This window comes from Phoxinus phoxinus, assembly GCF_949152265.1.
Source record: "Phoxinus phoxinus genome assembly, chromosome: 17".
NCBI classification, from domain to species: domain Eukaryota; kingdom Metazoa; phylum Chordata; class Actinopteri; order Cypriniformes; family Leuciscidae; genus Phoxinus; species Phoxinus phoxinus.
In genome coordinates, this window is record NC_136892.1 from 13,811,186 (window position 1) to 13,838,738 (window position 27,553).

General features: G+C 39.3%; 2 protein-coding genes across 3 annotated transcripts in view; one reads left to right on the forward strand and one right to left on the reverse strand.

Moving 5' to 3' along the window:
- The first annotated feature begins 309 nt into the window (after positions 1-309).
- LOC306984669 (protein ABHD15) lies at positions 310-3,579 on the forward strand. Its single transcript, XM_079586187.1, has 2 exons — positions 310-1,342; positions 2,772-3,579. Exons 1-2 carry the CDS (start codon positions 423-425, stop codon positions 3,439-3,441), a joined length of 1,590 nt encoding a protein of 529 aa, XP_079442313.1. The 5' UTR covers positions 310-422; the 3' UTR covers positions 3,442-3,579.
- A 1,521-nt stretch (positions 3,580-5,100) lies between these two features.
- taok1b (TAO kinase 1b) overlaps positions 5,101-27,553 on the reverse strand; it is a 32,596-nt gene continuing 10,143 nt past the window's right edge. The window contains exons 2-21 of one of the 2 annotated variants that reach the window (XM_079586184.1): positions 20,717-20,948; positions 20,537-20,608; positions 19,264-19,365; positions 19,098-19,143; positions 16,508-16,604; positions 15,869-15,982; positions 15,691-15,782; positions 15,505-15,598; positions 14,848-14,929; positions 14,555-14,722; positions 13,525-13,725; positions 13,276-13,413; positions 12,757-12,993; positions 12,268-12,396; positions 11,941-11,970; positions 11,189-11,392; positions 10,828-11,067; positions 8,370-8,582; positions 8,036-8,218; positions 5,101-7,332 (exon numbers count right to left, since the gene is read on the reverse strand). In XM_079586184.1, the coding sequence (XP_079442310.1) occupies positions 6,817-7,332; positions 8,036-8,218; positions 8,370-8,582; positions 10,828-11,067; positions 11,189-11,392; positions 11,941-11,970; positions 12,268-12,396; positions 12,757-12,993; positions 13,276-13,413; positions 13,525-13,725; positions 14,555-14,722; positions 14,848-14,929; positions 15,505-15,598; positions 15,691-15,782; positions 15,869-15,982; positions 16,508-16,604; positions 19,098-19,143; positions 19,264-19,365; positions 20,537-20,608; positions 20,717-20,848 (3,090 nt within the window). In that variant the 5' untranslated portion in view covers positions 20,849-20,948 and the 3' untranslated portion in view covers positions 5,101-6,816. The remainder of the gene's footprint in view (positions 7,333-8,035; positions 8,219-8,369; positions 8,583-10,827; positions 11,068-11,188; positions 11,393-11,940; positions 11,971-12,267; positions 12,397-12,756; positions 12,994-13,275; positions 13,414-13,524; positions 13,726-14,554; positions 14,723-14,847; positions 14,930-15,504; positions 15,599-15,690; positions 15,783-15,868; positions 15,983-16,507; positions 16,605-19,097; positions 19,144-19,263; positions 19,366-20,536; positions 20,609-20,716; positions 20,949-27,553) is intronic. The other variant, XM_079586185.1, reaches the window with a different exon arrangement.

The window sequence follows — 27,553 nt, forward strand, 5'->3', positions numbered from 1 at the left end:
TCTCCTACCTATTTCAGACTGTTAATAGTCAATGTGTCCCACCTCCACAGCACTTGAAGTGGGTTCAGATAGAAGTAAAGGAAAGAATGGCTTGAATCTCAGACATTCAAGTAGCAAAACCTCCATTAGTTTCATTAGATTGCTAATGCACTGCTTCTTATAGCTAAAAACAGTCTTTGGACCAAATAATTGTTAATGATTTCTGAAGGGGGAGTAGAGATGTTTGCTATGGGGAGGGGGGAGGTGCAAGTCCATTTAGGTTGACGCACTAGTTAGAGTAGGACAGAACATTTGGTTTAAAGCTCTGAGTTTTTCCACTTGCTCACTTGAGGAAACCATTGCCCACCAACCTCAGTGCTAAGGTATGTTCATTGTTCCATTGGATAGACCTACAGGTTACAGACTTCGGAGCAATCGCAGCAATGTGGGAATTCTTTCTCTGCCTGCTACCTTCTCTAATGCTGATCCTGGTAAAGATTTTGCTTCGATTGAACTGGATCTGCCATCTTGCAGATAGTACCGTTCAGCAGTTGGGTCGCTGTATGTGGATTATGGCCTGTAGAGTCCTGAAACTGCCGCATATTCCAATCTCCAAATCCATAGGAGAATGCCAGGCAGAGGTCAGACTGATCTGTAAACCCACTGGCCTTGCCAGCCACCTGAAGAAACACTGCCATGCCTTGACCCAGCCTCCATTGGCACGATGGCCTCAGGCCGACCCTCATCTTCAGATAATCACTCATCTCATGTGGCCCACAGAGGAAGGTGCTGAACTCCAAGGAGGAGTCCGCTTTAAAAGGGATAACCTTCTCCTAGAGGACGGGGGTATTGTGGCCCTGGACTGGGCTGTGAGTCTGATGGAGCCACAAATTCAGGCCAAAAGGGATCATCATCCAGGTGGAAAAGCTCTGGGCCTTCACTCTAGCAATCCGGCTATTGTTATTATAATTCCTAATGCCCTGGGCAGAGTGACGCCACACTTGATCAGATTGTGCCACCAGGCTTTGCAACAGGGTTTCTATCCAGTGGTGTTCCATCGACGTGGTCAAGGTGGTTGCCCGCTCACCACTCCACACTACCAGGAGTTTGGAAATCCTTCTGACCTTGTGCAAGCGGTAGCATACTTGCGGAATCATCATCCATCCTCAACTTTGCTTGCAATAAGTGAGGGCTCGGGATCAGGGTTGCTGCTGTCATATCTGGGGGAATGTGGCTCTTCATCCTACCTGACGGCTGCTGCTTGCATCTCTCCTGTGTTTCATGGCCAGCTGTGGTTCGAGTATGAGCTTCCTTGGCTCTATCACTGGATAGTCCTCATCTATCGCAAGCTTCAAATAAACAGGTAGCAAATTACACAGAGATGTAGACCTTTGATCTTTAATGAAGGTGTTATCTTGCATGAATATTCTGGACTGCAGAATATACTGCTGTAGTACAGTTAAGGTAATGGTTAAAGAAATAGATATCTTAAAAATGATACATCTCTAGAAATGGAAGAAACCATAATAAAAGTAGTTCATTCAACTTCAGCATTTCAAGAAACATCCTATGCCATTGGACATCACTCAAGGCAACCTTGTGTGACTGAATTTAGAGAGCCTTAAAGGGATAATTCACCAAAAAATACCAATTATCCCATGATTTACTCACCCTCAAGTCATCCTTGGTGTATGACTATCTTCTTTCAGATGAATACAATCGGAATTATATAAAAAAAATATCATTGCTCTTCCAAGCTTTATAATGGTAGTGAATGGTGGTAAAAAAAAAAACTCATTTTAGACTTCTAATTCATGACTGGTGTGTTTTGCTCTATCCTCTGCGCTTCCGCGTTCATCAGTACGCCAGGTATGGGTATTAACTCCCCGGAGCCATGTAGAGTATTTCTATGATGGATGGCTGCACTTTTTAAAATCTGTTCCTCTATTCACTGCCATTATAAAGCTTGGAAGAGCCAGGACATTTTATAATATTCGTCTAATTGCATTCGTCTGAAAGAAGAAAGTCACATACACCTAAGATGGCTTGAGGGTGAGTAAATCATGAGGTATTTTTTATTTTTGGGTGAACTATCCCTTTAATAATGATCTTGCCACAACTTGGCACATAAATCATATGGACTACTTTTATGGTGCCTGCTTTATGGCCATTTTTGATGGTGCTCAATCCTGTTCCTGGAGATCTACCTTGAAAAGTTCAGCTCCAAACACAATCAAACACAATTGAACCAGCTAAATAAGATCTAAGCATGTGATAATTACAGACATGTGTGTTTGATCAGGGTTGGATCTGAACTTTGCAGGTAGGTAGATCGCTAGAAACAGGATTGGGCACTCTTGGCCTACAGCATTAATCCATTCCATTTTCTCTTATGCTGCCCACACACTACATCATTTTAGCTGTGATTTTCCACTTGCGACAGTCAAATGGAGATTTTAGACAAAAGCCGTGATCTGAAAGAAGTGCCAATGCATCTCTGATGCCTGAGAGATACTTAGCTGATAAAAAAAAAAAAAATCTACACCTGTCTGCGATTCAAGGCCTGCAGTGTATTTGTATATCGGATGGGCAACATTATGGTGTTCCACAAAAGAAAATCTTTGGCTTTGAAAAACAGTAAAAAAAAAAAGGTGAACTGAATCTTGTGAATGGAAAAGTACAAAATCTGCAAGCTAAGTTAGGGTGTTATAAAATGTCAGTGCAAACCTGCCATATTAAAGCCAACTAGGATTACAAACTGTTTGAATTTAAACATTTGACCCCTTCCACAGGTACGCCACTGCTTTGAGCTCTGTGATGGATGTAGCAAAAATTCTACACTCCAGCTCTTTGCAAGATATAGAAGAGCTCATGTTCTGTGCTACCAAGCAGTCCGATCACAGAATGTCAGACTCAATAGACCATGTTGTAAAGGACCGTTCAAGATCGTCAACAAAGCCTGATTGGGCAAGTTATTGGGAGAGGAATGAACCTTTGCGAGATGCAGACGAAGTGGCAGTGCCAGTGCTCTGTTTGTGTAGCCGAGATGATCCTTTACTTCCACCTCTCTCCACTGTACCCAAGGCACTTTTTCATAATAGCCCTTACTTTCTGCTTGCCATAACAGAACAGGGAGGCCACTGTGGCTTTCTTCATGAGGATGGACATGGAGGTACTACTTCCTGGAGTCATTTTGTGGTGTTGGAATACTTTAGGGTAGTTGCCGATTTCTTCAGGGTAGAAGAGAAGAAAGGGTTCAAGGATGATGTTGCACACCGTGGCAGCCAGGGCCTGAGGCATAGCGCCAGTGCTGTGCTGTCCAGAAGGAGGAGGTCAACCTTGCTCCGCAAAGAAAGGCCCATCTTAGGTTCACGAAGACGCCAGATCTCAACTCCCTCGGACAGATTCACATTTGAAGAAGAGCAGGTGGATTTTACTTGGAATAGATCCTACACTCGCTGAGTGAGAGAAGCAGGTGGTATCATAAGATCATAGTAGATTGGCAGTGCTAAACTAAATACCAGGAGGCACATAACATGTTTAAAAACTATTAGGTTTCCCTCAGTTAGGAAACCACAGCTGTGTGGAAATGAGCAAGCAGATTACAATAGACACAGATTTAAAAAAGCAAACAAAATGGAGATGTACGACATGTACTGAGTGACTGGCATGGGGCTTAATCAGCCTATAGTATTAGATGCTAGCTTTAGCTATCCCATTTTCTTTGAGCGAGCTGAGCAACTCATGTATGCAAGTCAATTTCTCCTCAATAGATATGATACCACAGTAAAGATCTCTATAACACATTTTTGGACTCATTATCTGAATTCAAGAGCACCGTGTTCAAAGGAATCAATATTGTTAATTAACTTGAACAATGATCATGCAAAGTACGTACAGGAAAGACTACACTTTTTTAAGTAGACTTCACATACACAAATGTGTGTTAAAAGATACAAATGACAAAACCAATATATACTAAAATTACTTTATTACAGTTGATTTATTTGTCCAGTAGCCCCCTGCCAACAAAAGGAGTAATTACAAACAAAACATTACATTTGTCCCCTCAAGTTTTCATAATTTTTGTATATTTTAATTCACTTGCAAGTGTTTTTTTGTTATGAATAGTCATAACTTTATGTAATCTCTCCAACATTCAGTTTTGCACAATCTATACATTTTAATACAGGTTATATATGGATTGCTATGATAATGTTGAAAGCCGGAAAAATGAGAGGATGACCGTCAAAAGAAAATGGTTGAAATACTGGTAAACGCACTGTACAGAGATGTACCACCTTCCGTGGTTATTTATCCTGTTGTTTTCACACTGTTTCAAAGGCTCATTAAAACAAGGATGCTAAGAGCTTCCAAAGAAATCTATGCTCATATAACAGGGCACACTGCTCTCCTTTGGAAAATCCTGCATGACCCTGTTTGCTAGAGTAAACACGATCACATTTTGAGTCTATGGCTGTTCCTCGGGTCCAGTGAGTCCATTAGAGTACTGAATGTGATTAGATGATTGGCATGTTATACATAATCTCATGTTAATTTGTTACACTTGGCCCAAATCTTTAGGATTGGCTATGCATTGGCTCAGTTGGTTTAGTTAGTCAGACTGAGATAGGCAACTTCATGTAATCTGCAATCCCATGCATATACCAGAAGTGTGCCAAAAATAGTGTTCAGAATTGATAAATATTGTAGACAGCACAGACATTCCAAAACGGAATTTCTTTTCCTGGAAAAAAAATAAAATGTTTTTAAGCTCTTCTGTAATAGGCATGATGGCAGTTGAAAATGTTTCTCGTTTTTTTGACCGAAACAAAAGAAAACCCATGGCATTAATGTTTTTAGAAAATTAAAGTTCACTGTTGGTTCACAGATAACAGAATATGAGTACTGGCACGAGTGAATATGGTAATTCATACCTTTGAAAGCAAGGAGAGCAAGAAGCAAAGAGAGGACGATGGGAAAATCCATATAAAGAGTGATATCCTCTGTGTGAATCTAACTGCAAGGAAAATAAAATATTTTTTGGCTTCGCTTGACACCTCTGTAATATGTATATATATATATATGTATATATATATATATATAATTTTTTCTCTTTTTAAATAATCAATATTAGAAACCAAGTTATTTTTATTTTTTTTATCTTCACATTCAAGCAATTAAATTTTAGTCTAGTTTTAACTTGGGTCTCTCTTGATTTCCATTCATTTATTTATTTAAATTTCTAAATATACAATATTCACAAATGTTTTCCTATACATCTCACTTAAAGCTGTCTTCTGGCTGTATACCCTTCCACCATAATGTTTTATATGCTATCTAACCTTGTTTTTCATTGCATTTTGAATCACGTTTTGTTTTTCTACATGCTGTGATAAGTGTTCGTTTGGAGGGTGGGGGCAGCAGTCACTGGAGCTCTGGGGTGGGCATGGAAGAAACCAAGGCATTGCAGGGACGACAGCAGCGGCACCCACCCGCCCGCCCAGCAAAAACATTCAGCGGTCTCAAGCCTACCCAACCTAGACCTCCCCACCCTTAAAATCCACACAACACGCTCTTGTGAAACCCAGCCTGAGAAAGGGGAGGAGGGGGCACCCGGGGTCCAGGAGATCTGCTCGTATATGATTGTAGTGATCAACTAAGAGTAGAAAGGGATGGTAAAGTGCTTTTCTGGGATGTTGCGCTCAGTGAAAGAAGACGTGAATGTGACAGGCTATTCTCCTTTTGCATAGTTGTGATTGTTACCTTTGGCATCACTAAATCAAAAGACTAAAACGAACATTAATATACTTCCAACAGCTTTTGTCATACTGGTATCCAGAAGGGAAGATCTACCTTGCCAACATGCTTTAATGCTTATGTACATTCACATAGCAAACCCTGTTTTAAAGTGTCATTCTACATATTCAGTCCAAGACACCCCCACTTTTCAAGACCTTCACATTAATGTAGTCATTTTGCACCTACCTTATAACCACCTACTGCTACTGTATGTCCTTTTGGCATGTAGAAATGGAACAAACCCGTTATGCTTATTATCAGAGTTTTAAGCTTTGTTTTCAAAAAGCAAAATGGCATCCTGCTCTCCACAGTTTTTAAGTGGAGGGATGGCAATGCATGGCAAACTTGTAAAATCACGATAATCCAATAATCAAAATAATACTCTTAGCAAAATCTTGGAATTTCACAGTCTCTTTTCATAGTTAAAATTTGTTCTGGCACAAAATAGCATACGGTTTAACAACACATTAAAACATTAGTGCTTTATAAAAGAATACGCTAGACAAAAATCAAGTGCACTGTAAAGCTTGATACTCTCACATTCTGCTATCCAACCTATTCCTATCATTTCCTTTTGGATTCATATGCATTCAACTCGCACTCATTGCAAACGAAGCCAGCCGAAACAACCTGCTAATAAGACCATGATAAAAACCCACTGCATAAAGACTTGCATACAATACACAGCATTCATTTATTCATTCTTACCATCACTAACATTCTCATATCAAATCTAACACGCTCTAAAATGCACATCGCATCACTGCAAAAATGACTTTGTCATTCTGGATTCTAGCTGAAGTTTGATCAAACAGGCCAGAATATTCGGACTAAATATATAGACATTCTCTAACTGAAACTTACAGTGAATGCATTTTGTGCTTGCCATGTGTATAAAATATGTATCTCCAGGACTAGAAACAAAGGAATGGGTGTTAAAAAAAAGAAAGAAAAAAAAGACCATGGTGCCCCTTTATCCCTTCCCCTATGGCATTTTAGGCCAAGACGGGTGTTGTGGGAGAGCAGCGGGGGATCTTACGTGTAGGACAGGTGCGAGCCATTGGAAATCTGAGAGGCGATGCTGGCACTCCTGCTCATCCCCTGCTCACTGCGGCCCCCTGAGGTGGTCCGCCGTACCGCCTGGGGACTGTTCCGTAGCCCACTGCTTCCCCCACTCGAGCGCTGACTGCCTCCAGACCCGTGGTGGCCCCAGGGAGGCGGTCCCCCTGAAGACAGACCGTGACCCCAGGGCTGCTGGATAGAGCCACCGTGGCTTGGGTGTTGGTGGTGGCCGTGCTGGCTGCCGCTATGTTGCCCTCCCCAGTGTGACCCCTGAGAGCCCGCACCGTGCTGAGAGCCCCAGCTACTCTGGGCCCCTGGAAAGCTGTGGCTGTGTCCGTCGGACGAAGCCAGGCTGGAGAGCACCATGTTGCTGAAGCCCAGACGCATGCTTTCAGAGTCAAACGCCTCGATCTCCCGGGCCTGCTTCTCGAACAGACTGCGGATTCGTTCTGATCGCTCGTTCTGCAGGGCAACCATCTCCTCTTCGATCTGACCAAAACCAAAATAGAATCAGGTAACACTTCAATGATGACATGACATTTTGCCAGCTGCTACAGGGATAGTTAAAGCTGGAATACACTATACAATGATTTCTGATGAGTGTGCTAAAAGTCAGAGCTATTCTGCAGATTTTGGGCAGTCAGAGTTGAGAGATTGCACAGAATATTGCATAACATCTTTGATATTTTCAGCAGATTTTAGAACACATCGTTTTTATTTGTCATGCATCTCCAGGGTTTTTAGTGGTTGGAACCTCAGTTGGCAAGTGTATGATGCCTAGAGTTCAGATTTTAAAAGTTATGTAGTGTATTCCAGCCTTTAGTCAAAATACGGTCTCAAATGTTGACCCTCATGCCCTTCTAAAACTGCAACAAAAGTAGAATCATGTTCTACGGATTCTAGAACATAAAAGAAAAGTCGATTTTTTTTTTTCAAAATTGAAGGGTCAACATCTTTAATGGCAAAACACAATAAGTGAATTTGACATGAATTTAGGCTAAACACGTTCCAAAAAAACTTTTTATTAAATGCTTCCGAACTTTCAACCTTTGTGTTCGACCGGGGGAAAAAAAAAAGTTTAAAAACAAACTTTAATTTTTGGGTGACCTACATATTTAATTCTTATTCTGGAACGTCAACAGCTCTCCTCCTGTAATTTCTGTAGTGTGCTGCTTGGATTTGTATCAGTTACCTTCTGTTCAAGAAGAGCCCTCCTCAGCGAAACCCTCTGCTCCAGCTCTTTCCTCTCACGATCGTGCTGCGAGTCCGTCTGCATTTTGATTTTGCTCTGATAGGCATTTAGCAACTCCAGCTCCTGCTGCAGCTGCATCTTTAGCACCTGACATTCGGCCTCCTGTGCCTCGTCCAATCGCAGCTGAGGAGCAAGACGGGAGGTGGAGTAACATTTAGAAATGGTGTGTAAAAGATTTTTCAATTAAAAATAAAATTTTCGCCTCCTGCATTACATAGGCGTCCTTCTTTGATGGCTTTACATGAAGATATACACATAAGATGGGAGGACTCACAGCTTGTGTGGAGAGCATGTCATTGATGGAATGGTCATACTGCTCAGCGAGGATGGCTAACTTCCGTGTCTGCTCCTCCTTCAGCCTCTTCAGCACAGCCTTGTGGTCGGCCTTGGGTGTGGTTTCCAGCAGGTGGTTGCGCAGGGCTTTGTACTGCCGTGTCTGGATCTTACACGTGTCCTGGAACTGCTTCTTGATCTGCATCTCTTTAGACTGATACAGATCAAAGAGGAGGAAAGGCTTACTTGCACCACAAAACTAGCATGCACCAGAAGCGTAAACTTAAACCTAAATCAAGGTAGGGCAGATTCTCGGTCTTGGCGCTAGTTTATGATACACATTTTGTAAGCTTTATATTCTTTATATTTATATTTTATATATCTTTTGGCAGGATTCTAATGTCCTTGCAGTATGCAGCCTGAGGGTGGCGCTCTAATGATGACTGACAGACTTTATTACACACAACAAACCTATAGATTGCTATCTTAAAGGAGAACTCCGGTGCAAAATGAACCTTTGGTCTAATTACACATTGTTACCTAGTCAACCGTTATCTGAGATTTGTTTTCATGATTATCGAATGTAAATAGTTTTATCTCTAAAAACAGTTTAGCCTATAACGCTAGTATAACGCTAGTATATGGGGCATGGAGTAATGACAAATAAAAATCGCTTGTTAATACCACTAACAAGGCTCAAAATAGCCCCACACTAACACGGTAGCATAATGAGGGTCCCTACATGCAAACCGAAGCATTGAGAACTTTGACAGTGTCCAGACAGTTTAATAAGAAGATATTTTATACATACAGTCAACTTCACGTATACAAGCAGAATCCATCTTGGAAAAACAGACTCTATCAATCGATCTACGAACCACCGATCCAAATGCGCTGGACCATATGAGATTCTACACAGTTCAGCGCATTTGGATCGGTGGTTCGTAGATCGACTGATAGAGTCTGTTTTTCCAAGATGGATTCTGCTTGTATACGTGAAGTTGACTGTATGTATAAAATATCTTCTTATTAAACTGTCTGGACACTGTCAAAGTTCTCAATGCTTCGGTTTGAAGGTAGGGACCTTCATTATGCTACCGTGTTAGTGTGGGGCTATTTTGAGCCTTGTTAGTGGTATTAACAAGCGATTTTTATTTGTCAGTACTCTAAGCCCCATATACTAGCGTTATACTAGCGTTATAAGCTAAACTGTTTTTAGAGATAAAACTATTTACATTCGATAATCATGAAAACAAATCTCAGATAACGGTTGACTAGGTAACAATGTGTAATTAGACCAAAGGTTCATTTTGCACCGGAGTTCTCCTTTAATATTGCCTTAATGTAGCATTTATTGCCTCCGAATGTCTTTTTAGAATGTTGTGTAAATTCCTGTGAGGAAAACATCATGTCATGTCTATTCTCAGAACTAACACAACAGAACAACTGTATATAAATGAGCACATTTAAACTAAAGGATTTATATATTTATTAATTTGATACACAACTCCACATATGAAAAACAGACACACTGTTCTTCGGCACCGATCTTCAACAAACCCGTCTCCATACCGGCGTGATGACTCCAATCTTCTGAATGTTCCGATCCAATCAGACTTCTGACCTGTAATGCTGCCTGAATCATAATCATACACTGTTCGCTCGTTGGCCAGAGGAGAACTGGCCCCCGACTGAGCCTGGTTTCTCCCAAGTTTTTTTTCTTCTCCATTCTGTCACCTGATGGAGTTGTGGTTCCTTCGCCACTGTCGCTTTTGGCTTGCTCAGTTGGGACTTAACATTCAACAATATTATTGATCTTCCTGCATTGACACTATTATATGAGAACTGAACTGGGCGATGACATCACGGTTTTCTCCAGAGAGGCTATATATATATAAAAATGAACTAAATTAGTTCTAAGTGAACTAAGTTTTTTACAACAAAAATGAACCATCACTGAACTTAAGCTGGACAATGATGCCATTTTCTTCTAGATCAGCTGTATAGCTGAAACAAACTTTGTTGCATTATTTTCCTGTTATCACTGTAAAGCTGCTTTGAAACAATCTGTATTGTAAAAAGCGCTATATGAATAAAGGTGACTTGAATTAACTTGACACGCCAACTAGTTACTGACGTGATGCAGACACATCGCTTAAGCGCACTGATATCGTCTTGGTCTGGAGCGAGGTTTATGCGAGGTAATGTGAAAATAAGCGGTCAATCTGAAATCTGCCCCAAAGGCAGTGATGCCCGCCTGCCGAATCCATGCGCTAAACTTTACGACTCAAAATAGTCTAGAAAATCTGACAAATATTTACAATTTATTGTTAATTCAGTGTAAATAGATGTCTATGTTTGGATGAATATTTTGGTGAGGCGCCGCCCCACAGGCCCTTACAGACGAGCCGCGGCTGGTATGCACTACAAAAACAAGCATAGGCTAAAAGGAAACGCACCTTAAGGCTCTTGGGCTGCTGCCGGACCTCCATGACATGTTTGCGGCGCAGCTCTCGCTCTCTGCGTTTGTTGTACTCTAGCTGGTTGGTGAGCTCAGTCTGATGCTGCAAGCGGGTCAGCTCTGAACGCATCTTCTGGATGGTGCCCAGCTGCCTCACCTCCAGCTCCTGCATCGACTCATGTTGGCGGAGCAGCATGGCGTGTTCCAGATCTTTCTGCGTCTGCCGCTTATTAAGCTCCTGGATCAAGAAAACCTCTTGTCATTATATTTGACTTCTTTGGTTCTAATCCAATTAGTCGAAAGAATCATGGATAGATTAGTCAATAATAAAAATAGACGTTTGGGAAAAGCAACATTACCTCCCGCACGAGGTCTTGCTCTACATTGTGTTTTGCAATGAGGATTCTGCGTTTAAAGCGGCGACACTCGAGCTCCAGGTACTGGCGCTGTCGGCGGAGAAGGTTGGCTTCCTCTTCTGCCTGGTAGTGCTGAAAGTCCTCCTTCCGCTTCGACAGCCACTCCTGCTTCTCCTTCTTAGGGGTGGACTGGTTCTCATTCAGCTCCTAAACAGTGTGGGAAACATTCATGCGAGGTTGTTAACCAAAATCAAAAATAAAGTTTATTTCATAATCAACACTCAAAACTAATTTTTATATAACTATTTCAATTGCACATAAGGTGCTTTTATATAAACTTTTTCATTGATTATATTATAATGTTTTTACTGAAAACTTTTTTACTTTTTACTGAAATTTAAATAAGTATAACGTACATCTTTTTATAATAAAGATGTACGTTTTCATGGCAGATTTATTCAAACATACATTAAATAATGAAGACAACATGTTAAGTACAAATAATGATCAACACATATTTAGCTAAATGTTCCTTAGAGTTGTTTTCTAGTTAGCTAACAAGCTACAGACATTGAATTGCTATCTTGAGGTAAATATAAAATGATGTAACATTGTTAACAAGCTGTTTTATTGACGTTTTCCAAGACTGAAAGAGCGATTACATAAGACATGATACATTTCAGCAACTTGTTTCTTCCAACATACCTTCTGATGTTCATTCATGTTTATTTTGCACTATAAACAGCAAAGTTTACCTGTTGTAGATTATCCCCGAAAAAGCCAGCCTAAGGAGAAGTACTAATTAAATGTCAATGTCTCAGTCAAGGATTTTGGCCCTTAAACATAGTTCAGCTAAAAACAAACAAAAAATTTTAGTTCGCTGAAATTTCAGTGCATCTTTAATTTTCAGCTGTATTGACCATGTCCACTTTCCTGCTTTTTCACTTATCTTGATTAATTTGCACTGTTCTTGCAAAAAGATCTCATAATAGAGGTCAATTTAGGTGGAATTACACCAAGACGAAAAACACAATTGGTGGATTCATAGGTGGACAAAAACCCTTGCTTAAATATGCTTATACCTCTTTCAGTTGCTCCTTGCGTAGCTTGTACTCTCGTTTCTGTGACTCCAGGAAGCTACTGAGCTCTTTCTTCTGCTGGGCTTGAATGTGCTGTTGGAATTTCTTCTCATCATTGGCAAATGACTTGGCCTTCAAGACAATATTCATGAAAATGTAAAATAAATAAATAAAATATGAATAGCTTTGTGCACAGAGCCTTTGTCATAATGAAGCAGAACAGGAACCTCCCCTTGCAACAAAGTATGAAGCACATTCTCAATAATGTAATTTTATGATGTAACATTAAGATTAATCTTCAATGGAATTGAGGGGTCTCACTTACAGTTAATCAGAAAGGGGCGTCTTATACTTTTGGCCAAGTTATGTATAAGAAAGATATTACTTGATTAGGTCATTGTTTGAATGGCATATGAGGAAGAGGGGAATTTCGGATTCCTGAGCAGTTTTCAGGTGGAATTCCATCATGTGACATGTCTCGTGAGCACTTACATCTTTCTCAATGGCTGCTTGGTTTTTCTTCACAAGTTTCTCTATCTCACTGGCAAAGCTGTTCCTCTGGGCCTCCAGCTCTTTGTCCAGTCTCAGCCTGTGTTCGTCCATCTCCGCTTTCAGTTTGTTCTCCAGGGCCATAAGGTGCTTCTGGTGCTGCCGTCTCATGCGCTTGTAACCGGACATCTGCTCCCTCAGCTCAGAGTCCTGCTCGTGTTCCTGCATCTGGCGTGTTACCTGAAAGAGGCAAGAGGAGGGACACAAGGAAAGTGAAGAGGAATAAAAAATGATCAAGAGACGTTTAAGAAAAATGAAATGAATGTTGAACATTTCAAGAACCTCAGACTGGAAGTGAACAATAAATTCTTGTGATGTCATTCATTTTACACTGTGTCTACACTGGAAGCGACCAATGCCACGGTTTATCGATTATAATATGAGCAATTTAGTTTTGACAAGTCCGAAGTGGACATTAGGGTTGTGAAGCATTTCAGTACAGATCCGACTTGACTGGCTCACCAGTGAGGCTGTGCGGATGGTGGCAAAGTGCTCAGGGTTGCGATGGTGTTTGCGCTGTGGGGGCTGTGCAGGTGGCGCCTGGGCTTCTGAGGGACGAGGATGTGTTTCAGGATCCTCAGGGTAAACCTCCTCCCTTTCCTAATGGACACAAAAACAGGAACATGTATATTCACTGATCACAGTTACCTAGTATAAAGAATCTCTGATTTGAGTTTCTGTCATATTTTAAGAAGAGGTGTGTGAACGTACAGGCTTCAGATGTATGACCGAACTGTTAGACATAACAGTGTGGTCTTTCTCCAGATCAAGCTCACTCTTGTCATCGGCAGCATCAGGAAGGCTGTTCACTGAGCTGCTCTGAGAGCTCGCACTGATCGACATGCTGGGAATGGACTGATTACTGCCCACACTGCTCACTGTGCCCGTGCGACCAGTATTGTGCTCCGACTCCTGAACACACACACACAAAAAAAAACAGCAGTTCAGAGCACAGCAGTAATCATAGTGATATAAAAACAACAACTGAGTTGGTTTAAAAAGACAGAACATTACTGACAATTTGTATAATTCAGTTTTTAAAAAAATTACTAAATAAACTGCATAAACCTTACAAGTTTGTGTAAAACCTGATAGTCATGTTATTCACCAGGATTTGAGAATGACCCAAAGATTATCCTGTGCTTACAAAAGGAGAACATTCTGCCAAAAGTGTTCAGTTTTAAAGGTACACTATGATATATTTTTTTTGTTTGTTAAAAATTTATTTAAATAACTAGTCAATATATCATCAATCCTTCTTCCAAAACGTGTTTTTATTTTACCCTGATTTACTGTGGGTAATTTCATACATCACTCGCCCGTCTCGTCATATCCGTAAATAAAGAAAAGTTGGTCCCCAGGGTCATTTCATTGGCGTAGCGCTGTGCTGGAATGTATTTTCAAGGAAGTACCGTGTCTATGAATGGGTATAGCTAGTCAAATTTGGATCTCTAGTCAGCTTGAGATCCATTTTCATCTAAATTGGTTATATCTATTAAGCCTAGTAGTGAATGTTTTATGAGCTGTAGGATAATCAGATTATATAGCCGAAGCACAACCAAAACAAAGTTCTTCCGCAAAATGCATGCAGTTTTGTTTTTTAACCGCTAAAGGGCCAAAGTTACATAGTGTACATTTAAATTTGATTTTGAACACTCTTCACTCAGACATTTGGACTCCAATTTATATATGAGCCAATCATTGTTAAAGCACAGGAAGTAGGGATGGTTTGAGATCTCACCTCATCTCCCTCCTGGGTCTCAGTGGTCGGCCCATTGTGGGACTCTTGAAAGAGGATCTTCTTCATCTTGCGATACTGCAGGTTGTCCAGCTCTCGGACTGCATCTTTTGTCCGCAAAATTAAATCCATCAGAACAGATTCTGGCCTCTCTCGCAGGACGAACGCATGCTATTGTTTTTGCAAAGAGTGCAGAAAATAAGGCAGTTAACTAAGTGTTCAAGTGTATTAAGTATTAAGAGTAACAAACAAAAAGGTTATTTAAATTTCTTGATAATTCAATGCAAAGTGAACACCTGCAACAGATCATCAGAGTGTGGTCGGTCTTGGGGGAGTTTCTGAAGGCAAGAATCAACAAAATTTCTAAAATAATCCGTCCTGAGGAAAGAGAATAACACAGCAGGTTAATCGACTCGCTAATGCAGAAATCACTCAATATTTTAAAATAAAGTTAATTAAATTAAATATGTTCCTCATTTAAAGCGATCGAGTCTCTTCAGAAAATTTGGACTAAGCCGCTAGATTTATTTATGTATTTAAATCTATTTATTTAGTATCATACAAATAGTAGAACAAAACGGGAAATAATTTAAAGGAAAGAAACTAAATATTTTCCAAATTATATTTTACACCTATTTGTAATATACAATTGTACACCTTATATATATATTGTTTCTCCGGATATGAAACAATATAGCTGCCTTTGGATGGGGTCTCGCATGAGAAAGATCATATTTGGGGTATCTGTGGTATCTAAAGGACTCAAAAAAACCTGCAATAAATTACTTAAGACAACACTAGAGTTTCATGTTTGAATTTATCATCACTAAAGACTTTAGTAAATTATAAATTGATATAAATAACTAAAACATCTAACAGTACAGTAGGATGAGACCGTATGATCATATTTGGGGGTCATCTAAAAGATTGAAAACCTGTGTTCGAGGACTCACCATTCACTTGACTGCAGTGTGGGACTCTCATTCTGCGCTATATGGTATAAGGCACTCATCGCATTCATGTTAAACAGAGGAGGCTTCCTTTCCGCTACAGCAAAAGGGAGAGGCAAAAGTAAGCTTGACTTTCACACTGTGAAAGACGCACAATTCAATTTACGATAAGCAGCACTTCTTCGTCACCTAGTTCTACGCAGGTGATCCCAAGAGACCAGATGTCAACCTTTCCATCATACTGTCCCTCGTCCATGGCTAAAATCACTTCAGGGGCCATCCTGAGAGGAGACGGGTTTGTTAGTAACCAGGCTGTGTCAATGGGAGTCAATATTACTCCGAGATATTACAATATTACTCAGCTCACCAATATGGTGTCCCCACAAAAGAGTTGGCTGGAGAGGCGATTGAGGCAGAACCAAAATCTGCCAGTTTGACTTGTCCAGGCTCGGTCAGTAGGATGTTCCCAGCTTTGATATCCCTGAGTTAAGATGACAATATACACAGAATAATCAACGTTTTCTTTGACACCCACAGGTGTGAAGTGTGAAGACTTTCCACATCTCAAAATCTAATCAACAACCCATGCATAGAACCAAGTCCCTGTCCTACTTTTTTTTTCTTTTTCCATAATCAGTAATACTCGGATGTACCCCACAACATGGTAAAAAAAGATCTATTACTAATGTTTCATTGTAACTTTATTTGTGAGACTTTGTGACCATAAGAACCATATGTTCGTGAATCAGACTATAGTGGTCTGTATGTTTGTCGTCCCTTGCATTGAATTCAATGCATACTTGCTAAAACAATTTCAGTAGAGACTGCACTGTGCCGCCGCAACTGAATAAATGTGCAGGAAACCCTCCCAGAGTATTCCAACAGGGTTTCCGGTCTTCAGAGCAAGAATGCAAAATCTATTAGCGGAACCAATGTCATGAAATTCATTTGGTTCCTGTGGAACCAGTCAATTCCCAACTACTAGGAAAAAGAAAAACCCACAAACCTGTGAATCATGTTATGGGAATGAAGGTATGCAAGGCCCTGTAAAGCACCATGTGTAATTGCTGCAATCTCAATTTCCTGAAGGGGCTTCTTGTGAACTAAACAAACAAAAACAAAAAGTAAAGTTGCATGTTCATCAAAGTGACAATGAATTACATTAATGCATTTGACAGACCTTTTATCCAAAGTGATGTACACGGCATTGAAGATATACAGTACATTTTGTCAGTTCATGCATTCCCTGGGAATCAAACCCATGACTTGGTGCTGCTAGCACTATGCTCTATTATTTGTAATAATAAATCTAAATGTTAAAGGCACAGTATATACATTTTAGAGGTCGGATATTCAAAACAATAAAAAAGGCATAGTTTGATGATGCTGTGAAGGAGTGTGGAATGATGGGAGTTGACAGGACTCAAATCATGTTCATGAATGAGGTATGAAATGAAATAGACTTTTATAACCTTTAAATTAGATCACATTATTTTATTTCATTTGAATTAGCCGCAAGTAACGTAATGTTCATTGCTAAATTACTACTCATACATGTCACTTTATTTGTCGAATTAAATGGTTGGGTAACGCAGCGCAGTTTTACGTGTACAAAACTATTCAACTAAAAGTACATTTAAACGTACCCACAGCATTTGCAAAAAGGCTGACTTACTATTTAAGTTATGTTTAACACATACTGTGCATTTAATTACACTGCCATAGACTTGTAAACGGTGTTAGGAAATGCCACGATGATATTGATCCTTGTTTGATCCATATTTCTCGTCTTGTTCAAAACTCTTCTGGGTACATTTATTTTTGGGCGACAAAAACTGCTGCAAACAATAATGAATGATTGTGGTCCATGACAAAACAACAACAGAGTGGCATGCCAGACGCTAAAATTACTACTTCCGCATTTTTTCATTAGACTTGCCATGTTGCCATGGTTTCTACGGCACCAAAAGCGGAAAACGAGGATGACGCCATTGACAGGCGACGCAATGAGGAGGGACATTACACTGGTTAAAACCAGAGCCATAGAGAGAAAGAGTTGCGACACTCTTTGATGTCGCCGTTATGGCTGTCACGTGGTTCACGTAAGCCCCAATAGTTCCAAAACATACGCTGGCTGTCATGTTCTTCTATGGGACAGACAGCAGCGATTGCATTATTGAACGGAAAATATAAAATAAAACACACACCCAAGTACTTTTTCAGCTGTCATTGCATTTTGTTAATATCAGTTTTGCATTTGGAGAGGCAACGAGGTACTGTATATTACTTAGATAAGTTTTAGGCTATATTTTTGGAGGGAAAAGCTTAGTGTTCATGTTCGCATGGGTAGTAGCATTGGCTTTAGCGGCTCTAACTTAACTTTTCCATATCATTCATCTGATGATGGACGTCTCATGATATTTATTTTAGCACAACTGGGCTGTATTAGGCTATTGATTCCCGTGATTTTGCTTATAAATTCCGATTCAGCCATTAGCCTACCTTCGTGATCACGCAAAGAGGTCTGTCGTGGCGGTCCGTTCAGTATTCGCTTAGAAGCTAGCTCACTTCTTCTGATGAAAGTGGCCAGGACCACAACGTGAAACATGATCATGTTAAGACTAAGAATATAATTTTAAGATTAAGCCATACACATATTATCAAAACTATAACAGATTAAAAACGAATTTCACTGATACAAATGAAGGTTTTCAAATAAAATATTTTTTTATTAAACAATGACAGACAACAAAAATGTGTGCTTGTCCAAGAAAAACAAAAACCAGGGGCAGGTGATCCATGAAACAGACAGGACTGGTGATGGCCATAACAATCCTATTTGTCCAGTATTGCTCACAAGCCGCACAAGACAACAAATGAGAAGTTAGTATATCCCAAAAATTTAATTAAATAAAAGTTGCTATAAAGGTGGTAGCGATTCATTACCGAACTAATTAGATTCTACCTTCACAGCTGGCGAAGTCGCGCTAGCTAACTAGCAAGCAGGCAATGCTAGAAAATTGGTTGAAACAACCAAGATAAAATATAAATAATTACACTGTGCATGTACAAATGAAGACCTGTGTAAGCATCGCAAAGGGCCTCTGAAACAATATAGACAGTTGACAATTCAAAAGAGGTCGATATTTCAGCAAGTTACCTCTGGAACAACTCAACGCGCAGCAATGGAAGTGAATGGGGTTCAATGCACAAGTGACAGTGTTTGGAACTAATCTGATCTTCAAATCCCGGAAGTATGCGGTTAAAAGCGCCGCCATTTTTTACAACGGATGTCTATGGGAGTGTCGCAACTCTTTCTCTCTATGGCTCTGATTAAAACTGCACATTTCTCTTGATTTAAACATTGTTGTAAACATTTGAGATAATGTTAGTACACAAGTGAATAAAATATATGACACTGCTAGTGGTTTTTGGATATTTTAATGCAAAAATCTTACATATTGTGCCTTTAAAGCTTTGATTTGATCAGAACTTATTTTTGAAGAAATAAACAAACAAATAAATAAATAAACACCCACATTTTGGATGAAATACTGATCATGCTTCCACATGAAGCCAAATGATTGGCATCTTACCTTCAAGGAGGTCCGAGGCTGAGCCCAAACAGTACTCCATGACAAGCTGAAGAGGGGGAACAAAGGTGATCAAATTAAAATTGTGTTTATGCACTCATTAACATGTCATGCCAAAGAGTGATAGTGAGAATGAGTGATTCAGAAGAGAAAAAGAAAGAGCTCTTACCCATGCTGTGTGTTCCCGCAAGTAGCATCCTTTATACTCTATGCTGTTTGGGTGTTGTATTCTCTGGAGGAACTTGACTTCCTTAATGATATCCTGCCATTTCTAAGTAGAGAAGAAAGCAAAGTCAAACAGTCTTTTTTCAAATTGGCCGGAAAAGCATACAATGTATTTCAATTTTCCACTGGATCACTGTATCCACTATTGACAAGAGCAGACTGGACATATTGATTTACTAGTACAGGTCCTGAAAAAGAAAGTCAGTCCTTAAAGCTTCTGAAGGATTCTTTGCAGAGATTATGTGTAATCCGATTACTGCTAATCTGAAATTACAAAGGAAATGCAGCCACCAGCTAAAGTATGAATGGCATTGGTGCTTCACTTCAATCTGAGGTGTTACAGAAGATTTAATGTGACTTCAGCAATTGACTTTAATTTGCTCGTATGATACTGAGCCAAGTCACTGTTTGAGAGCCAAGCCACAGTAGTTGGTGAGTATGAAACTAAGAGACTAAAATATATATTAGTTTGTATGAAAAATATGAAATCTTGATTATTCCAATTCTCTTTCACCAAGGCAGCATTTGATCAAAAAGTAAAAAAAGTTATATTGTGAAATATTTTTACAATTTAAAATAGCTTTTTGTTTATTTTAATACATTTTAAAATTTAATTTATTCCTGTGACAACTAATAATACCAAGTCCTAATAATTGATTACAATTAATAATAGTTCTTATTATCAATGCTGAAAACAGTTTTTGCTGCTTAATATTTTTGTGAAAATCATACTTTTATGAATAGAAAGAATTTATTTGAAATGGAAATCTTTTGTAACATTATAAATGTGTTTATTCATTGCCACTTTTGATCAAAGAAAAGTTCCATTAATATCTCTCTTTTATTTTGGATCATTAGGATATATATATATATATATATATATAAATCAGCATATCCTAATGATTTCTGAAAGATCATGTGACACTGAAGACTGGAGTAATGATGCTGAAAATTCACTTTGCACCACAGGAATAAATTACATTTGATAATATATTAAAATAGAAAGTTCTTTTCAATTGTAATATTTCACAATATTACAGTGTTTACTGTATTTTTGATCAAATAAATGCATCAGAAGCTTCTTTCAAAAAAGTCTCAGAAGTGTAATTGCAATCATTTCTATCACTGTGCCCACCCTCAAAAGGAAAAGCTGAATCGACAACCAAACTGTTGCATGAGATGACTATGTAATGACTCTGGAATGTAGGAAAACTGACCTCATTAGACTGTTTCCCACTGTAGGACATCTTCTTGATGGCCACCACCTCTGCAGTCCGCGCATCCCGTGCCTGAGCAAGATACACATCTGATATTTCACAATTTAATCTCCCAAATCTTTCATAATGTACTGTAGCATGCATTAAAATGACAAATCCTATTATATAAATAAAACATACAAAATAGACTGCGCCAAAGCTGCCATGACCGATCTCACGGAGGTCTGTGAAGAGCTTCTCGGGGTCCTCCTTGAAGAAGAGATCTGAGATGTCGGGGTCCTTCAGACTCCCTGCCCTGCTGGTGGAGGGCATGCTGCGAGCCGGGGCCGCGCCGCGCTCGCAGGGGACTATCTGGCCGTCAGGCCCCGCTGGTTACTCATCTGCCAGAGGGAGGCAGTGTACGCATAGAGACCTGCAGGTAAACAAATATAATCAACGTATGTAATACACTATTTCAGGCTTTCAGCTATAGACATTTTGAAAAAATGTTTAGTTGTATCCTTGTTTTGTTTTGACAATGAATCACACCAAAAATAGAAGACTGGGTGTCTAACACACCATCGTTTTTTTCTGAATCTATTTAATTGCTTTATATGACGAACAGATTTTAATTTAGACTTGTATTTAGGCTTGAAAATGAAAACATTTATTTTTAGAAATTATTTTTTATTAAGAATAAGAATATTTATTAATGTTATATATATATATATATTTAACTGAATAGGGGTAATGGTCTGAAAAACTAATATTTTTCCATACTTTTCCGAACTGCGTAGGAACCCTGTGAGATCAATTACCATACAATAATAATCTCACCTAGCCTAAAAGTTTGCTCACTAAATTGTTTTTATATATATATAATTTTGTTGTGCTGTGTGTTTGTTGTGCAGTAGCTTAAGTTATACACAGCAGCTTGATTTCAATCTTTGAATTGAATTTATAAAAAAAATAAAAAAAATAAAAAAAGTACAGTCAGTCAGTAATAAAATAAGAACAAACAAACAAATTACAAATGATAGCACAAATACAAACAACAAAATAAGGAAATTGAATAAACAGTGCTTTAGGTTTTTCAGGTAGGTCTAAAAGTAATATTCAGGTACAGAAATACTACAGAAATTGAACAAAGTATTCAAATGTAAAATAACACTGGATCGTCCAATTGTAAAATATTAAATACAGAATACTCCTTACAGACCTTTAAGACCAAACGCATGACCTTTTGTGTGTATTTGACAGTTTAAGAGCAAAAGCAGCGTAAAAGAACTCAATTGGGAAATCGCAAGCTGTTTGAGAAGCAGGTTTGTGCGTGTGCGCTTTGGGTGTGAGCACGAAACCTGCGGGGGGGAAAATGATGCTGAAATTCAGGCCTTGTAGCACCAACTCTATTCAAATGAAAGAGAGAGCGAATGAAAGAGAGATTAAGGCTAAGTTCAGACCTCAGGTAAATGTAGACTAACCCTTTTGCTCATATGTGACTCAGATCTGTTATTGTCATGACCGCACGGCACAAACCACATGGAATCTGATCTTTTCAATTCAGATTTGGGCAACTTCCATATGTGCTCCTAAATCCAATACAGGTTTTGTTTGTATCTTCTAGACAGGCTACTGAATATGATCGAGTGAAAGCACATTTTAAACAGGTAGCACTTATCACACACTCAATCGCTCTCACGAATGCGTTCAGTCTTACAGTGCTACTTTATCTGATTTCGAATGAGCAGAAATCTGTAACAAATGTAGTGACCCATAGATAAAATAACTGACAAAAACATTATTTTCATCTTTTCAAACAAAATCTGCACTGCAAAAAGCAGCAATGATATTTAACGTTTAATGCAGATTGCAGATAACCATGTAATAAAGCTTGGCATGTCGTGGAAAAAAAAAACATTTGCACGGGAATGTTCCAATAAACCACATTGAAACTATTCTACTAGTATTTATATCTTATGAACAGATTTTGGGTGAGATTTTTAAAGCATCCTTAAATACTTTAGCCACACATTTCCTCAGGGAGTCAAGATGGAGAAGTGTTTTTGATATCAGTAAGTGAGGAGTGGAGCGGGAAATGGTGGACCTGGATCGGAGTGATTATTGAACGCTTAAGAGCGCGGAGGGGAAATTGTTGGCGCTCCACTCCGCACACATACTCTGCAGCCTGTACAGTCCTATACCACGTCCTGTATGCTATTAATGTTGAAGATCACATTATTTTACATTTGCATCTGCTTACATATGCTATCGCTCGTTTCTGCTGCTACTTCACATCTTTTGATCAAGAAATTCAGTACGCTTTCAGATGATGTCAAAGCGCCCCTACCTTATAAAAGTGAAAACCCGGAAAGACCGAAATTTCCGTCAATGGCGGGGAAGCTTTGTCTCATAAATGACAGAAATTTCCATCAATGGCGGGGAAAGAGTTAATGTCATCTGACATCTGTATTTACTTTCGTACACCCTCAGAAAAAAAAAGGTACAAAAGCGGTCACTGGGGCGGTACCTTTTTAAAAGGTACACTTTTATACCTAAAGGATGTATATTGATATCTTAAAGTTACATGAAGCATTAATGCCTGTCCTAAGGTGTACTAATACCTAAAAGTGTACTTTTTGGAAAGGTACCGCCCCAGGGACAGCTTTTGTACCTTGTAGGCTTTTCACACTTTAAATAGTTAACCCTGGGTCATTCTAAACTCCGGGTAAACGGAATCCTGGGTTATCTTTATTCACCTATTCACACTGCTCATACTATACCCGGGGTTAACAGTTAATCCTGGGTATTCATAAATTGCCAGTTCACACTGCACATTCCTAAACCACTGCATATTTGCGGAGTCAGTGGTACTCACTGTACAAATGCAGCATATGACCCGTTTACATAAAGGCTCTAGCATTGCGCATCTTAATTACACATTGCTGACTGTAATAAAGTTTTTTTCTGAATGAACTTTTCGAACTATAAAAAGGTAAGAATGATGTCTCTTCTTCACTCAAAATGCTTTCCATCGCTGTTTTGATATTTTTCCTATCATACACAGAAACGACTGTTTATATGCATCGCGCGTTGTTGCCATGACTGCCTAAAGTGCGTGAATATAAGGCACGTGATTGGTTGTGGGTTGCTAGCATCTAGTTGTAACATTCTAACACTGCATCGCTTCACACTGTACAAGTTTGGCACTGCAATGCCGAGTTAACACCTTCTAGAGCAGGGTTTCATAACCCCGGGTAAAAAGCAGTGCTAAAGTGTGAAATGCTCGGTTAAAAGTGGGGTTTAGAACAACGATAACCCCAGGATTAAGCGCAGTGTGAAAGGCCCTAGAGTGTATGTGCTGCGTGTAGGGGTGTAACGGTACGCAAAAATCACGGTTCTGTACCTACCTCGGTTTTAAAGTCACGGTTTGGTTCATTTTCGGTACAGTAAGGGAAAGAAATGCAAAACATCAAACTGCTGGTTGTTTACTATAAACTTTTTTTTAACAATTTGTTTACACTTTTTTTAAACACACTTTTTAATAAAATATAACGTTAGGCTAATAAATAAAAAAGATATAAAATAAAAAAAGAATAAGAAATAAAATACTGCTGCAAAGTTCTCCACTGAATAAAATACTCTCAAACCAATATTGGCCGTGACGCTAGCTAGCGAGAGGCTGGGCTAAAGCGAGCGTGCCGTGTATGTGGTGATCTTCATTTATGCGATATTTATGTCCAAGCCCGACCCGAGAGTTAAAATCCAATTTTTTTTTTCTCATACTAATGACACGTGTACGTTTGTTTGTGTGGAAAGCCCGCTTTTAACAGGAAGGCATTCGGAAATGCCCACAGATGAGCGCATCAGCGCTCTTAACACAGGCGCGCTTGCACGGGTTTCGTTGTCACAGCAACATAAACAAATTTCCACACACCGGAAGACAGATGTTATGGTAATATTTTACATGTATTTGAATCACAAAAACGATTAATCAGATGTAATCAGTGCAACGCGGAGACTTCCGACACTTAATATGTTCGTGTGGAAACTCGGAATTGACGCATGTTCCGCACACAAAACTAGCCTAATTTACGTGAAAGATTGCATTCGGTGCACTTGTGCACCGTACCGAAAGTCCTGTACCGAAACGGTCCGGTACGAATACATGTACCGTTACACCCCTAGCTGCGTGTCATCTTTTTATTGTTCTTTTGCGCATGCGGGTCAGTCCAGGACAATGATCTGTTCACACTGGAATCTGGTATTGGCCACATTTAAAACAATAATGTGAACACACAGCTATTTTAAAATCAGATCTGAGCAATAAATCAGAATTGAGCACCAAGGCTCGCAGTGTGAACGTGGCCTAAAAGGAGGCAGGTTTGTCAGAGATGAAGCGCAGCTGGTGTCCGTGCATCGATACTGTGGAAAATGAATATCAGAACACTTTCAAATATTTCAGGATCGATACACATTGAAAAATCTGATTATGTCAACACTAGTTACCTGCCCAGAGCTTTATTTTCCTTTTACAAATCTGTAGGTTGAGCTGCAAATACAAGATAAGCCAGATGAGCGTCTGTGGATTTGTTAAACAGGAACAGACCATGAGGCCACAGTACCCGTCTTATCTTTAGATACTAATTCCAAACAACGACCTGTGACCTGACCTTTGTTTACAGGCTGTAAATACAGTAATGTCGCAGCACGACAGCCGACGTGCTCCCAGCTTTCACATTGACCTGCTCTGCTGCATTCTTATCACCTCTTCAGGCTCATACAGGTTTGGAGGGATTTGAAGCAATGTGTTGAATAACAGTCAAACTCTGGGCGTATTCACGAACCATTAAGAGCTGATTAGCTACCAATTGTGGGTAGGTTACCCCTTTTCCATTCAAATGGTATTTCCACGGACTTGAGAGCCGAAGCGATGACACAACTGACTACATTTTAACATAACACTTGTAGCATGTTCATCTGTAGGGAGGTTATGAGTCTTTATGCCATGACAAGCTGCGTTTTATGCAACCGTCAGACATAAAACTCAGTACTGAATTCATCAATAAGGTGTCTAGAGTAGCTGCCTAGCATGTCACATCCTCACTGCAAATATTTGAACATATTTCTACTTAAAGGTCAAGTGCAGAACCTATTATTTTGGCTGGAAATGTGTGGAAAGGGTACAGGTATTGGCACCCTGTGCACTTTGCTCAAAGCAAACTTATTCCAAAAAGTCCATTGTGATGTCAGTTAAAACCACTGGCTTTTTCACTATCCTTGATCACTCCTGCAGTGACTGCATTAGTCAGTGCATCTGTGGGTAAACAACAGATTTAGCCCTTCAAAAAGTATTCCTTAGGCATGTGATAACAGAGAAGGGAAGCTCGAGTCACAAGACAGGCCGTGGAGGGTGACTACCAAACGCTTAATGTTGGGATTTATTATCTTTCTCCTTTAGAGAACTACATTTGTAGATTTTCTAAAGACAGTATTAGAAGCAATTCCAACAGAACTCGTTTTTTAATGCCAATTCGCTGTTTATCTATAATGTTTTTCTACATAAACGTGCTAGACGGACATGATTGACCACTGCATGTCTACTGCAGCTTCTTGCACACTACACAGTGCTGAAGTTAAAAGAAGCTCAACCTGGGGCTGATCGTTTATGGCAAATGATCAACATCCGTGAAGATGCAGCACTTGCGCAATGGGGCAAGTGACAGTTCAGTCAACTCGCCCGACTCGAGTGTCTTTTACGCTGGCCCCGGGCAGTCGGGCAGTGCTTATTGTTGAGCCCTGAGTCAGAAATTCAATAAGAACAAAGAAACTAATTACAAAATAAATGGACAAATAAATACAACAGAACGAACACGCAAATTAAATAAACAGACAAAGTGTTTTAAAGTTCAAGAAGATGTATACTAACAGTGGTATTCAGATAAGTAATGGCCTACACCAAAAAAAAAAAGGAATAATCAAATGTAAAATAACACTGCAGTCTTACTGTTCAAATTAAATATAGATTCATCCTTATTAAAGCTAGTTATTCAGTCAAGACCAGTGAGAGATTTTTTTTTTTGTCATTTGTTGTTTGTTATTAATAAACAGACAGCAGCAGATATATTAGGCTGCTGTCACTTTAAGAGCTAGGCTAGGTAATGCACAGATCCAATATACTGTCACACACGTTTTCTTTCTCAACCGTGTACGTTTAAGACCAGGAGTGAAAAAAATTAACCGTTCAATTCACTTGTCATGGTTTGATACACGCGTGTATTGTTCGTGCCCGGCCACGGGCAGCGCAACGTGTTTTTAATAATTTGGCACGGAGGCGAATGTTACACCATCTCCTAACCAGACGGATACGATAAGATTCAAGTGACAAATAATTTGACTGTCCACACCAGACATGATGCAACTATGGGATGGGATGTAGTCAATCAAAACTCACAGCCAATCAGAAGAGTATGAGTGAGTAGGCTTTCTCTGCAAGCTCCCGGCACTCTCAACTAAATGGATAAGTACATAATCAAATTGATGAAAATTATTACACCATTTCAATACTATTAAAAATACATGAGATACTGAAACAATCTTTGTCATAGAATACACTTGTCTGTTAGCAATGAGTTGACAGTTTGAACGTTCACTTTTATTTATTTAGAAGATGAGGTGTGAATTGTTGCTTTCAGTACGGCTATAAAAGACACACAAAATGATATGCAAACTCACACAGACGCTTTTAACATTAAAAAAAAGCACATGAATAGTAGCCTACCTGAGATTAGCATACTTTCTGTTTCTTAAATAGAATCGTCGCGTATCGCCGTCGCGGCTGGTTAGGAACAAAGTGTTCGAAAGCCGCTGTGAAGGAAAGGAAGGTGTGCTAGACGGAATGCAGCAGCGGCACAATGAACATTTTACATATTACATATCTTCATAATCGTTGGAAGCCAATAACGAAATTGAAAATCAATTACAGTTAAACTTCTATCTACATTAAGATAGGAGAAAGTATTTTAACATTAAAAAAAAACT